This window comes from Patiria miniata, unplaced genomic scaffold (genome assembly GCF_015706575.1).
Source record: "Patiria miniata isolate m_02_andy unplaced genomic scaffold, ASM1570657v1 HiC_scaffold_3, whole genome shotgun sequence".
Taxonomy (NCBI): Eukaryota; Metazoa; Echinodermata; class Asteroidea; order Valvatida; family Asterinidae; genus Patiria; species Patiria miniata.
The window spans coordinates 3,862,398-3,875,793 of NW_024037069.1; the positions used below are offsets into that span (position 1 = coordinate 3,862,398).

The 13,396-nt window shown below is 40.6% G+C and overlaps 1 protein-coding gene across 1 annotated transcript; it reads left to right on the top strand.

Moving 5' to 3' along the window:
• The first annotated feature begins 66 nt into the window (after nt 1–66).
• Nucleotides 67–12,819, top strand: LOC119737459 (protein arginine N-methyltransferase 6-like). Its single transcript, XM_038211839.1, has 13 exons — nt 67–137; nt 2,181–2,243; nt 3,050–3,115; nt 3,462–3,529; nt 4,709–4,750; nt 5,963–6,111; nt 7,166–7,234; nt 8,208–8,281; nt 8,850–8,932; nt 9,241–9,350; nt 9,886–10,007; nt 10,577–10,687; nt 12,103–12,819. Exons 2-13 carry the CDS (start codon nt 2,188–2,190, stop codon nt 12,200–12,202), a joined length of 1,050 nt encoding a protein of 349 aa, XP_038067767.1. The 5' UTR covers nt 67–137; nt 2,181–2,187; the 3' UTR covers nt 12,203–12,819.
• Nucleotides 12,820–13,396: the final 577 nt, after the last annotated feature.

Consider the following 13,396-nt stretch of genomic DNA (forward strand, 5'->3'; position numbering starts at 1 on the left):
CATGTACTGTACATGTACATATACAATCATGTACATGTACATGTACATTGTACACGGGTCATTATGCGATACGGTGCGTGTGCATGTTCATTGTAGATGCACCTCCATAAGGTACGCCGACGGACGGGTGTGTGAGGTATGTTTGTCGACGTTTTTTTCCTCAATACTTTCTCCGTTGCATTCACATTCATCCGTCTTCAAATCTGGCAATATTTATATGCACCCACTATGTTCGGATACTCAACACCATATGCAATGTCTAGATCTTTATACCTCGTTATCCACTTCTACCTCTATGAGTCGGGTTTTCTGTCAGGTGTAGCGTGAATATCCGACTCCATGAAATGTGGACTCATTTGTAGTATTGCGCATGCGTAAGTAAGATTATGCTATTTTTAGGATCATATTGGAGAGTGACCTGTCACGTGCAAGGGATTTAACCAATAAAAGGGGGAATTAAGAGGTCCGAATTTTATATGACACCGGGATACCGGGAGGGCAGGTGGGAGATAAAATTACGGTCGTCGCTAGTCCGAAAAATTTGGACTCTCAATGCCGTGCGATACAAGAAAATAGACTGGCACTTGAAACAACCAGTCCAAACACAGCTTTAGTTCTGCATCAGTTACTGTGCCAGGTCTGCACAGGAATTTTGGCAGGGGTGTGTGTCATCGGAATTTTTTTTTGAAATGTAGACAGGTTTTTTTTTCTCCGGACACTTTAGCCTCCAAAAAGAAACTTTAGAAAGGGGAGGGGGGAGCTCGTTCCATACTTTCAATGGGGGCGCTGTTCAAATCCGACGAATATTAACACTATATCACAGAATAGTGTACCCCTTAACCAAGCTGGTTCTGTCCGTATTTGTGCAAAGGCGGACATTATCCCATAAAACAAAAATGGGTGTCAGAGCAGGGGGGGGGTCGATTTTTTTTTGCATGAATTTATGTGGGAACAAAATTTATTTTGACAGAGCTGGGGGGGTTTACCGCCCCCCCCCCCCGGATCCGCGCCTGCAAACGAAAGATGTGGCATGTTAGGAACGGGTGAAAACACTGCCATTTATAATCTGTTGTATCTGTGGTTTACATGAATGGATTTTCATCACATTTTCGATGTGATTATATATATACACAAGAGTACAAATAACATACTCCATCAACATGGAATGCTGATGTTGGATACTTTTTTCAGAAACTAAAAGGTGTCCGCTTGCACAAGCTTTGTTTGAAATCACCTTGTAAACTCGTAGTTGGCATAATGCATTCGCCTTTGAAAGGGGCCTACGAGGATATTGTGTTCTGATTGGTATACACCGATACCCCACACGCTCATGTTGTGTTGGATCATTCTGATGTCCGTCTTTATTCCTCGTAATGTGGCTTTCCTTGTCGTGGGCAAATCCCCCCCCCCCCTCAAAAAAGGTGGTTAAGTTTATACCCATTTCCCACCATGCTTCGCCAATAGCTAACGTACTCTTCGAGGACACCGTGGCAAATCTAGTTGGTCCTCGCTTTGAACCTGACCGATCTCATTTGGCAACCGTGTAAATCAAATGATTGAGGTTTTAAGAGATGTTTATGAATCATGACAGATAAGTACATCATTCGCGAACCTCTGAATATGAGTGCATCGGAGGCTTTCAACTTGTACAGTCTGTCACAAGCCAATAATTTGGCCCATCAGACCAGCGCTTATCTGCGGTTTACTTGGCATGAAACAACAGAGAATAATTCCCCCTTTCTAGATAGAATGTCAGTTCATCGCAGGGTACTTCCCCTGCTAATGCCAGTACCCATCAATACTCCTGGGCAGAGAGAGGCAGGTGGGGGTAAAGTGGCCCAAGGACACGGTAAATGGCCAGCAGCTGGATTCGAACCCCTGACCCTCTGATCATGAGTCGTGAACCATAACCACTGTAGGCCTGTGGCCACCCAAGTTTGAACTTTGGTGTACCTTAAATCATACAGCAAGGTCCTTGCTCTATGCTTAAATGGAGCGTTCGTTGCATGCGCTAACTCCTAAAGTTCTGACGAATCCCACACCCCCTCTTCCCACTGACTCCTCTCCTTGGAACCCAGGAAAAACTATTTTGATAGTTGACTTGAAATTAACCACATTGTCTAACAGAAACAATTCATGTGAAGGTGTAATTGTTTTGTATCCGTTTGTTTTTCACAGGAAAAAAAAATGATGAACGGTACCGACAGGAAAATGGAGAAAGCTTCGGACAAGGTCTTTTTCTCGTAAGTTTTTATCAGTTGACGCATACATGGGAATGACGAAAGTGGCAATTTCTTATTCTTTTTCCCCGGAGCGGGAGGAGCTAAAACCAGTAAAAAAAGGCTTATAACAAGTCAATAAACAATCCCAAGAAGTGATTGCAATTCGGGCGATTCACATTGCAGTGCACCACCAAGAGTTTAGGGTCATTGCGTATAAATGGTGATATTCTTCAAGTGAACTGAGCAATTTCAGTATTTTCTTTTCATCTAAAAGTGGCTTATGAAAATGGCTTTCCAGTCATTATTATGTTTGGCGCTACATACCTTTTTTTAAATATGACATATATTTCTCGGGGTTTGGGTTCCGCTTGTTTTTTTTTACTCACCCTGTACTAAATACACTAAATAGAATTTACAGGTATCTTACAGGTTTTCTTGCCTTATTAGGAATTGTTCACTAAATATCGAATATGTATAATACAGGATTGAAGGTGTCTCGTCCACTCTATCTAGCGGCAGGGCTTGGCAAGTTAATAGAACGATCCGATTTCATAATAACTCTGTGGGCTGCTTCACTGTGGCCTTCCGGTCCATGCCCTGTCCACCCACGCGGACCTTGTCGCTAAATTCACCATTCCTTATAAGATGTGCCTCATTCCCAGAAAAGTGGTCCTGTTCCTTGAAGATCAACCCATACAACATTGTATTCTTCCTTACCGAAAAAAAAAACATCTCTAGGTAATACATATAACCTAATACATGTGTTTGAGGTTTTTCTGGTAAGGGCAAAATCACACTCACTTGTATGCATTCTCTTTCGTTAACAGGTCCTACGCGAGTGTCAACATTCACGAAAACATGGTTCGGGATGAGAGCAGGACCCAGGCCTACAGGTGGGGAACTTATTAAGGGTTCCAGACTAGTCTATTGCGTGGAATTAATTAGGGCTCGCGTGAATAAAAAATTACTAGGCCTATAATGTCGCGGAAAACTGAGGTCCGAATTGTTGTCAAGTCCATATTGCTAGTCCCTCCCCGGGTCCATCACTAGTCCAGCAAAAATTCATCACAAGACAAAATTATTAGAGTCAAATCACCAGTACCCTAATTGGAAGTGAACAGTAATTAATCCTAGAACTGACGATTTTTTGTGGCACCTAACGGAATGTGGCTGGATTGCCACATTGTCATAAGATATTATTTGTATAATTTGTTAATACTGTTAATTCTCTGTCCACAGAAAAGCCATCATGCAATGCAGTGACCTGATCAAGGACAAAGTGGTCGTAGATATTGGTTGTGGAACGGGTAGGTTTAGTACTCATACTTGTATATTAAACATGAGTACATTTTTTTAGAACTCGTACTCCTGAGAATGTATACCTACAAATACTCGTACTTATAATAAAGTAGGGCCTTATACTTGTACTTACATACATACTCATCCAAAATGTAGGTCTACTCTAGTACAGCACCGTTGAAAACTGCATGTGCTTTTTTTGAAAGCCGTACTCGATAACAAAAACGACATTTTGGTCACGATATTTCCCCATCGTTGTAAATGTTTTGAACTTAACCGCTCGCAAGAGCTTTTTGAGCAAAATGGCACATGTGAAATTCCATCCAAAAATGTTGTGCTGTAATAACACGACTGATTTAGTGGAGTTAAAAAGATGTCAACCCAATAATTTTCACGGCTGATCTTACCAAGAACAAAACAAATGAACTCCCTATATATGGTTGTGCCAACAAAAAAAAAGGAAACGCACTTTTGACAGAAGTGTTTGCCTTCTTACTTAATTTCTCTGAACTGTTTTGTTTTTATAAGTAAAGCTCTTTAACCATACATAGTAAAAGAATCTTTTAAAACATCGCAAGAATAGTGTTTTTATGCTTATTGAGTACGAGCCACCAAAATCACTGCACGCGTGAGTCCAGTTGGGTGTATGTGTCCAGTTGAGTGTGTGTTCAAATCAAACTCTGGAGCTCATCAAGCGGATATGATGGAATAAAGCCGTCCGTGGAACAGATTTGGCACAAAGAATTGTTAACTCTACCATATCTCAGAGACAAAATATGCATTTGCAATCATATTTTCGTCACTTATGTTTAAAGATTAATATAGTAAAACCATTAAATTGAATTTTTGAAGCAAACTCAACAGGTAGGTGAAAATTGCTGTCAAAAGTGGTATCTCTTCTGTTTGCACCAATGTGTAGATAATGTGGTCAAGTGTTTTATTTACCTATAGCAGCCACGTGCGTCCGGTCTGTAGGCAAAAGTCCAAAACAAAAATAATTTAAACAAAATCCCTTTTGTGTTGCTTGGGGACTAGTTTAGTACCATCACATATATATTTTATACATTGGAATATTTATTCAGATTACAAAGCTGAACAAATATACATCTAAAAATAAAGGCCCTGCAGTACACGATCCAGATTAGTTACTTTGACTGACACGATATTTTTACTGTAAATGAACGCAGGAATTCTGAGCTGCTTCTGTGCAAAAGCCGGCGCCAAGAGAGGTTAGTATATGCAACGATGCCAAACCTTTGTTACGAGTATAGTTTACAAATTATTAATGAGATTTAGTTATGTATATTAACTGATCTCAACGCAAATTCGTTTTGACGCATTTCAAAACATCGCCCGTGGATTATACGTTAATACAATTGGCGTAGTTAGTCAATTCGCACTTGAACATGTAAAACTCTAAAGTGTTGAAAGACGTCCTAGGGTTCATGTATTAACAAGAATGCATAATTTGTTGATCTGTACTAGGGTAGTATAGGCCTATTCTCAAAGTTGCTAAACAAGAAAAACCGCGACCATGCAAAAGCCATATGTACTCATTTCCATATAAAACCAGACTGCTTTAGGACAGAATTATCATCATTATGTTATTGTGGATGTAGAAGGACCATCGTGGTTTCTTTTGTTTTCCTCGTGAATGAGACGATAAGTGATGGTGAATAGTTTCCTGGATTTTGTTTGTGAGATTGAAAAGCAAATATTGAGACTAATGATGGGATCAGATAACAAACTGTCAATACAAATAAAGACGAAAAGGGAACCAATGCGACATCCTTAACCCCTTCCAAACCTCACCCGCCCCTTTCCAAACCTCACGCGCCGCTTCGAAACCTCACCCACCCCTTAAAACTTCAACCACCCCCTTCCAAATCTCACCCATCCCATTCCGAACCTAACCCTCCTCTTCCAAACCTCACCCACCCCTTCCTATGCCCTTACCCACCCCTTCAAACCCTCACACACCCCCTTCCAAACCTCACCCGCCCCTTTCTAAACCACACCAACCTCTTTTCAAACCTCACCCGCCTCTTTTCAAACCTCACCCGCCGCTTTGAAACCTCACCCACCCCCTTACACACTCTTCAGCCACCCTCTTCCAAATCTAAGCCTCCCCCTTCCGACCCTCACCGGCTGAGGCTCTTCCAACCCTCACCCACCCCCTTACAAACCTCACCCACCCTCTTCCAAACCCCATCCACCCTCTTCCAAGCCCCACCCACCCCTTTCCAAACCTCACCCAACCCCTTCCAAACCTCACCCAACCCCTTCAAAACCTCACCAGCCCCTTTCCAAACCTCACCCGCCCCTGTCCAACCTCACCCACCCCTTCCAAAACCCATCCGCTCCCTTCCAAACCTCACAAACCTCCAAGACTGCTTACTTTGCACTATAGCCTTCATATCATCATCGATTTTGAATCACAGTGTACGCCATCGACGCTAGCTCGATTATCGAGCAGGCGAAGCTGGTCGTCAAGGAGAACCACCTAGAGGGCGTGGTTCAGCTGATCTCCGGCAAGGCTGAGACCGTGGATTTGCCCGAGAAGGCCGACATTTTAGTCAGCGAATGGATGGTGAGGCAAATTTTAAATATTTTTCATTACACTCTAAAAATTCCCGGGTCAGATTTAACCCGGAATCCGGGTCTAATGGTTCCTGACACTTTTCCCGATCAAATAACCTTTTTTCTGGTTCACTCATTTTCCGGGTCATTTTGACCCGGAAAAGTGCTATTGTGACCCGGAAAAGTGCCATTTTCAACCCGAAAATGTGTCAGGTCCCATAGTACCCTGATTCCGGGTCAAATCTGACACGGAACTTTTTTAGCGCTGCAGGATTAAACTGTACAATAATACATGCTGTTAATAATGAAATGTACATGTATGTGCTGTCATGATTAATGGTGGATGAAATATCGTTGGGGTCATTCTATAAATTTGGGTCTACTTTTTTTCATATCCCTGTTACGTCGGACATCTAAGATCTGATAATTCTAATGAACTCCATAATGCATTCTTCATTCAAGAATTATCATGAATACCAGACTACCTACCAAACGAATAAACAAATCGTTTGGATTTATTCTTAATGATACGTGAATGGCAAAACTCAAAGAACCCTCCCCTCCGACGTAAAATGGACAGGACAAATATCTTACCTTAGACCCTACATTTATAGAGTGACCCGTTTCAATCTCATGACACAAACGTGACTGGCTATCAAAATTACTATTTTAATTAAGGTCAGTCAAACGGTTAATCAAAATTCAGCACCTTTGTCCAAGTTTGGTTGGTTCAAACCCCTCTTTGAGTCGCTCTTGATCTGTTCTTGGTAGCGTCCCGTGAGTGCAAAAGTTTGTTCTGAAAAGAAAAATTATGGGAACATTGCTTTCTTTACAAACATTATTTACGAATGGTAACTTTTTTGTCATCTCCATAAGTTCTTAATGAAACGATGCCTATTTGCAAATATAAATCGTGTGTTGTAAGATATGGACCGAAGTCCTAAAAGACGAGTTATGCGGATGCTGTATAAGATGTGACCAAACATTTTATAGGATTTTTCTGACTGGATATTTGAAAGAGGTTTTTTTTTCAAGGTTCTTACAACTTGTATATTCTTCTACAGGGTCATTTCTTGTTGTTTGAGGGGATGCTTAATTCTGTTGTGGTGGCAAGAGACCGATTTCTGAAGAAGGTTTGTCCGATTTTGGAGAACAATTTTGAATTTGAAATTACTTGAATTACCATAGCTGAGGCCTAGTTCAACAAACACTTTGATTTGATAAAACAAATTTCTTTACTGCCCAATAAAAAAGACCTGTACAGTTAGTGCATTTCCGGTGTGATACAGAAATAAACATAGGCTCCGTTTAATTCTTATCATTCAAGTTATTTCAAATTCATGCGTATGAATTGTATTATTTAAAAAGGAATTTCCTTGAAAGATTGTCGTGTCATGCTGCTTACGAAACACAAAACTTCTCCGAAATCTCCACCTCTCGTGTATTTCTACACAATTGTTCCAGAACCACTTGCAGATTTCTTTTCGGAATATTATAGGTTTTCCCGGCCAATTTTCTACAAATGTTCATTCACTGAAAATCGACCAATCATTTTCATCTTAATTTGAGAATCGCTCTGAACACGCGTTTCATTTTCGCTACCAGAGCAAGTGATTCCATTTCAGTTCAATCAATGAAGTGATTGTGCAGCACCTTTCGTTTATGTCCATTAAGATTCGTTTACAAGTCTTAGACTTCTTTTTCGCTTTTAGAGGGCGATTTCAAACATTCACCATTTTATTTCACTATTAGTTTATGCCATCGGCACCAGATACAATTAGGGGTTTCTTTTTCATTAACCGTAAATCAAATTAGCTATACCTGAAATCAATTTAGAAAAGGTATGCTTGCGTAAATGAATGCACATGTAACGTAATTGGCTGTGAGTTTCTCAAAACCGAATGCATGAGCAATGAAAACGATCGAACTTTCATTGAATTGAAATGGATTAAAGACGTGCATTCAAATTCAGACGAAACGAATGACCGATTTTCAGAAGTGAATTTACATTTCAGGAAATTGGCCGAGAAAACCTATATTCGTGTTAACCTTGGAAAAAGAGCTATTCACTTCAAGTAAACGAGTGGTACTTTTTCTTTTAATTAGGGCGGTCTCATTCTGCCCTCCAAGTGCACGTTATTTGTTGCGCCCATGGACTGCAAAAGGATGTACGATAGAAGGTGAGGTACCAGACATGCGGGTTGATTTCCATACATGGATATCACTAATGTTTCCCTGCAGTGAATTGCAGCCTTCAGATGCGATGACATGTCCTAAAAGGTCGAATTATAGCAGGGGGCAAAATAAGCGTTTACTGAGAAAAAGACAGAATTTTTCAGACCAGTCTCATAGGGTTTGTGCACAGGTGTCCGTTGATGTTCAGGTATGGAACTCTTTCTTTAACTTGTAAACATTCCTTTTCCGATTGTATTCGATGGACTTTTCGTTTTCGTCCTATTTGTGGTGTATCCTGTGTTTTAAAAGAAACAGCTGCGGTTCCAAACCTTTCTTTCCGGATGGGTTTGGAACAATTGTATTCATTCACTTTTTAAGAATTCCTTTCTGTATCATGTTTGTACATGTAGTAAAATATTGTTACATGGTACAAAAATGACACACCTTTTGCCAGAATGGCAACATTATTACGGGAGGTACGAAAGTTTGCAATGAAAAATTTAACAGCCATTTACAATTTTTTTCTTAAAATAATGTTCAGATATTTTCTTCGGTTTCTTTTTCTTTGACTAGGATTACATTTTGGTCTAGCACCAAGAAAACCTATGACCTGAGCATGGAATGCATGATCCCCTTTGCTAAGAAGAACCTTCTGAGTGAGTGACCCTACCGGCCTTATAACTTTTCGTTTGCTATTAAACCGACATCGCTATTTGGCTCATACCATACTTGACTAATCTCCTTGAATTCCTTCAATTAACTATAACTTCGATCCGAAAAAAGTAGTGTTGGTTTATTGATTACGAGATCATGAAATGTGCAATGCTGTTTTTTTCCTAATTGACTGCACATATACTGCATTTCATTTGCACAGCTTTTTAAATCATTTCTCATTGAGGTAATTCTGAAAGATGGTGGTTATCATTATTTGAGAATCACTCGCGGAGATATTCTTACTCCACAGATTCTGTGCGCAGAGAGGACATTCCAAGTGACACCGTGATGGATCCAGGCCAGCCGTTTTACGATCTTGACATCAACACTGTCACCATCGAGGACCTGAACCGTGTCGAGGTACGGGGCCTGTGTCCACCCTTGAGCTCCCCCTCCAGCTCCCCCTCCTGTCCCCTCCTGCTAAGTATTCGCGGAAGGCATGCGTGAGCCTTCTGATGTTAAAAACCCTTTCAGTGCCCCCTCCAGGAACTAAGACCCACTTTAGTCCCCCCCCCCTGCCAATTGCACCCCATTAACACCACTGTACAGTAATACTGCTAGCTTTATACCTCATGCAATATTTATACTTCGATAACTTCGACTCTGGTGGGGTGGGGTGGGCGTACGGGGGGCGTACGCCCCCATAAAATGTTGGTGCCCCCCAGTCGCCCCCCCCCCCCGAAAATTTGGCATCCGGAGAAAAGCACAGCCAAACGAGTTACCATGGTCAGCTGGAAGAACATTAAGTCCCATTTTCCGCGATGTTATGCATATTTTTCACCAAAACTCTTTTTTTTCTTCGCTAGTGGCTGTTTATTGTAACGTCCCTTGCAAAGCGAAAAGCGGATATATAGCCATGATGAACGTTTTGAACTTTCACATCATTTGTTAACAGGGGAGCTTCCAGATGACATGTGACCGGACCACCAATCTCACCGGGATCGCAGTCTGGTTCGATGCGTACTTTGAGGCTCCGAGCAAGGATACCGTGGTGCTGTCAACTTCACCATTCTCTCCGTGAGTAAAATGAGAACATAAATCATCAGACTCAAAAAAACTAATGCAGAAAACCACGAAAAGCTAAAGTTTACATACTAAATGTCCACAAAGCAAGCCGGATCTAAGTACATTTATATTCACAAGCGACGTTTGACACGTTCAATTCAAAATATAGGTCGAAAAATGTCCGAAATTTCCCGAACATGTTTTCGTTGTCACTTGGATATGTTTGCAATAGCTGAGGTGTTTCTGGGTGCCACAGGCCAGCAATGCATGTAATGCTTGTTATAAGCCTTGAACATTTTGAATTCATCAAATCGAGTATTGCATTTTCGACATGTGGTACTAGGCGTAATGCCTATTATTTGCATCTAAAGATGATTTTTAGTGTAGGGCATGGCGTAAATTGCTGCGTCATTTTCTGTGTTTGAACGTGGCAATTACGGACAATTTAGAGACGTCAGGGATCATCGGGTCAAGGGACCAGACCACCTGAGCACTCTTGAGTAGTTGCACATTGCCACCTGTTCCAGCCATGGACAATCAGAATGCGATAGAAACCAATAGTTTCATATGTCCCCCTACAGCCGAACTCATTGGAACCAAGCTGTCCTGTACCGTGAAGAGGGTCTTCCAGTCCAGAAAGGTGACGTCATCAAGGGCAGTATGACGATCACTCCAGCCGACAGGAATGAGAGGTATTAGCTGTTTTCGATTGTAATGGATGCAGTTAGGAGATATGATTTTTTATTTAAAACTAATTGATTAATTTAAATTTATTTTCACCATAAGAAGCCAAGGAGCCGAGATGTGCATTGATCTACAGCCAAAATTCCATGGCTCTCAGAACTCTCTAATACAGACGAATTTGAGTGTATAACCTTTATTCATGAGCTCGGCGGACGGATTTTGTGGCCTTTTTACTTGGTTGCACCCATAAATGCTGAAGGTTGCAGATTAGTAAATAAACTGCCATATAACCCAGTGATAAATATGCCCACTTCCGAAATTCAGGAAAAAATACCGCAACTCTGCAAGGTGTTCGACACACAGATCGGCCTATTTCATCGTCTTTCATTTTCTGTTTAATTGAGAAAACTCCGTCCAAAGATAATCACCCCTAAAAACTTTAGTCCTGAATCCAATCGCCATTCTGAAAAAAAAAATATATATACCTGTGCGCCATTGCAAATAGAGCAATTTTAGGGCCTCATTTCATGCGAATTTCTCAGATCTACAGGGTGGTTCCAAAAAAATTACACTTTTCTTCAGATGCAGATTTCTCAAAATTGATATTCCTAAACTGCAAGATCGAGGTGGTATATGTGAAAACGGCGATGAAAAAAAGATTAAGTAAGGGTAGCAGCCATGCATTTACGGAAAAATTGTCAAAAACTAGTTTGTCCGAATCTATGGCAGTCATGTAGATTACAATTATTGCAATTATTTGTGTGCACAGTTTTATTGTGTTGCTAGTTTGTCCGAATCTAAGGTATGAAGATTACAATTATTGCAATTATTTGTATGCACAGTTTCATTGTGTTGACCATATCTCATAGACTTACGTGGGGATAAACTGGGTTTTTGGTCATCTTTTTTTAAATCATCACCATTTCTTAATTTAGCCTTTATTTTCACCGCTGTTTTCATCATATACCACGAAGATGCTATCCCCAATTCCAGGAAATCTGCTTCTGAAAAGGTGTCAACCTTCTTGGGAGCCACCCGGCCTGTACGAGCTCGCAGTCCTGTTCACGTCTTCATTGTTACAAACCCTCAAGCTCATGGCCCACAAAATGCTCTAATAGCAAAAACAAAATGAGGGCATGCAAATCGTTGGGCAGGGGGACATTTTTACCTAGAGGAGGACAAATTTACCTAGGTAAAATTGTCCCCCGGACACATTTACCGGGTCACGAGCCGGTAAATGTGTCCAGGGGGACACATTTACCAGGGGAGACAGAATTACCTGTCACACGGGCGTTGTAAATTTCAGGCCTATTTACTGGTCTGCAATCTGAAACCAGCTCCTGAAACCTCCCACCAATAACTTAAATCCCACAATCGTTACTGGGATACATCATCTCATTAACATGATTCTGTTTGTTCTCAGGCACTTGGATGTCAAGCTGAGCTACCAGGTCGGAGATGGTCAACCGGAGGAAAAGATATACAACACTTGGCAGACCCCGGGGCCTGTCGAGATGTATTAGACCGCTAGAGGTCGCACTTCAAAATGACCAGAGCCCTGGACTGCTTTGCAGTGTGCATTCTGGCTTATCGCCGTATAGGGCACAGTTTTGGGCAACAACTTACCCATCAACCATAGAAAGTCGTTGCTGCAGACCAGTCAATAAATTCCAACGGCTGCTTCAGAATATACATGTAATTCAATAACAGTCCTGTCAGGTATTTCATAATTTTGGTTTTCTGTTTTTTGATGTTTGCAAATTTGTATATTCCCTTTAAGAACATTTTCTATATTTTGCGAGATAATTTCGATCTTTATATAGGTTTATACCTTGTCCAAATCATGTGTACTCCTTCTGGGATACTTTCCATGCAAATTCGTCCTTATATAAAAACCTGTTAGAATTTGATATAATGACTTACATCGCTATGTATTCTTGTATTGGTTCATCGGAGCTTTAAATTATGATTGGCCTATTGTATTTGCACCAATATTTTTCTAATATAGTATTACCGTAGCCAGCATGAATTTATATGAGAAGTATATAAGTGAATATTTATTCAGGGTTGTCAGTCAGTTACACTGTGCAGAGTTTGTCGGTCAAATAAAAGTGGTAATAATCCACCTAATCAAATGATGCATCTTTTATTTTTCAAAGTTTATTTAATAGTGCCTTTTATTCTCTGTGAGAACAAAATAAACAGGGTGCACTTTTTAAACTAAGTTTTACAGTATGTCCCAAACAAAAGTGTCCGTCCGACTGTTTTTTTGAAATAACTACAAAACCGTGAAGTCAATTTTGAAAATGTTTGATTGTGCAGATACTAATCCTTACTTATATATAAGTTTCATTGAATTTCAGTCGCACATCACTACACAATTATCAATTGATCACAACCACATTTTGGGACACTGAGCCCAAGTTAGTCATAAAATAGAATTTTGCGTCGGGATGATGTAAATCAAATTAGGTTTTGCCCTTCACCGACGTATAAACACTGTATACTCGGTATGTTACCTTATTTTTTTTCCAACTTTCACTTGAGAGGTAACACACTGAGTATATAGTGTTTATACGTCGGTGAAGGGCAAAACCTAATTTGATGAGCCCAAGTTCCTGGTCGTCATCAATTTCAGTGCTGTGTTGTGTAAAGTGTGTAAACGCCTGCACGTTCTGAAACAACAAGGCTGATGTGGTTTGGGATTGGAATCATTT

Bases quoted from the DNA above. Each gene is read 5' to 3' on its own strand.
- LOC119737459 (XM_038211839.1), top strand. From the start codon at position 2,188: ATGATGAACGGTACCGACAGGAAAATGGAGAAAGCTTCGGACAAGGTC. The intron at 3,530-4,708 runs GTAGGTTTAGTA...AAATGAACGCAG, and splicing joins AGATATTGGTTGTGGAACGG to GAATTCTGAGCTGCTTCTGT. The intron at 4,751-5,962 runs GTTAGTATATGC...TTTGAATCACAG, and splicing joins AAAAGCCGGCGCCAAGAGAG to TGTACGCCATCGACGCTAGC.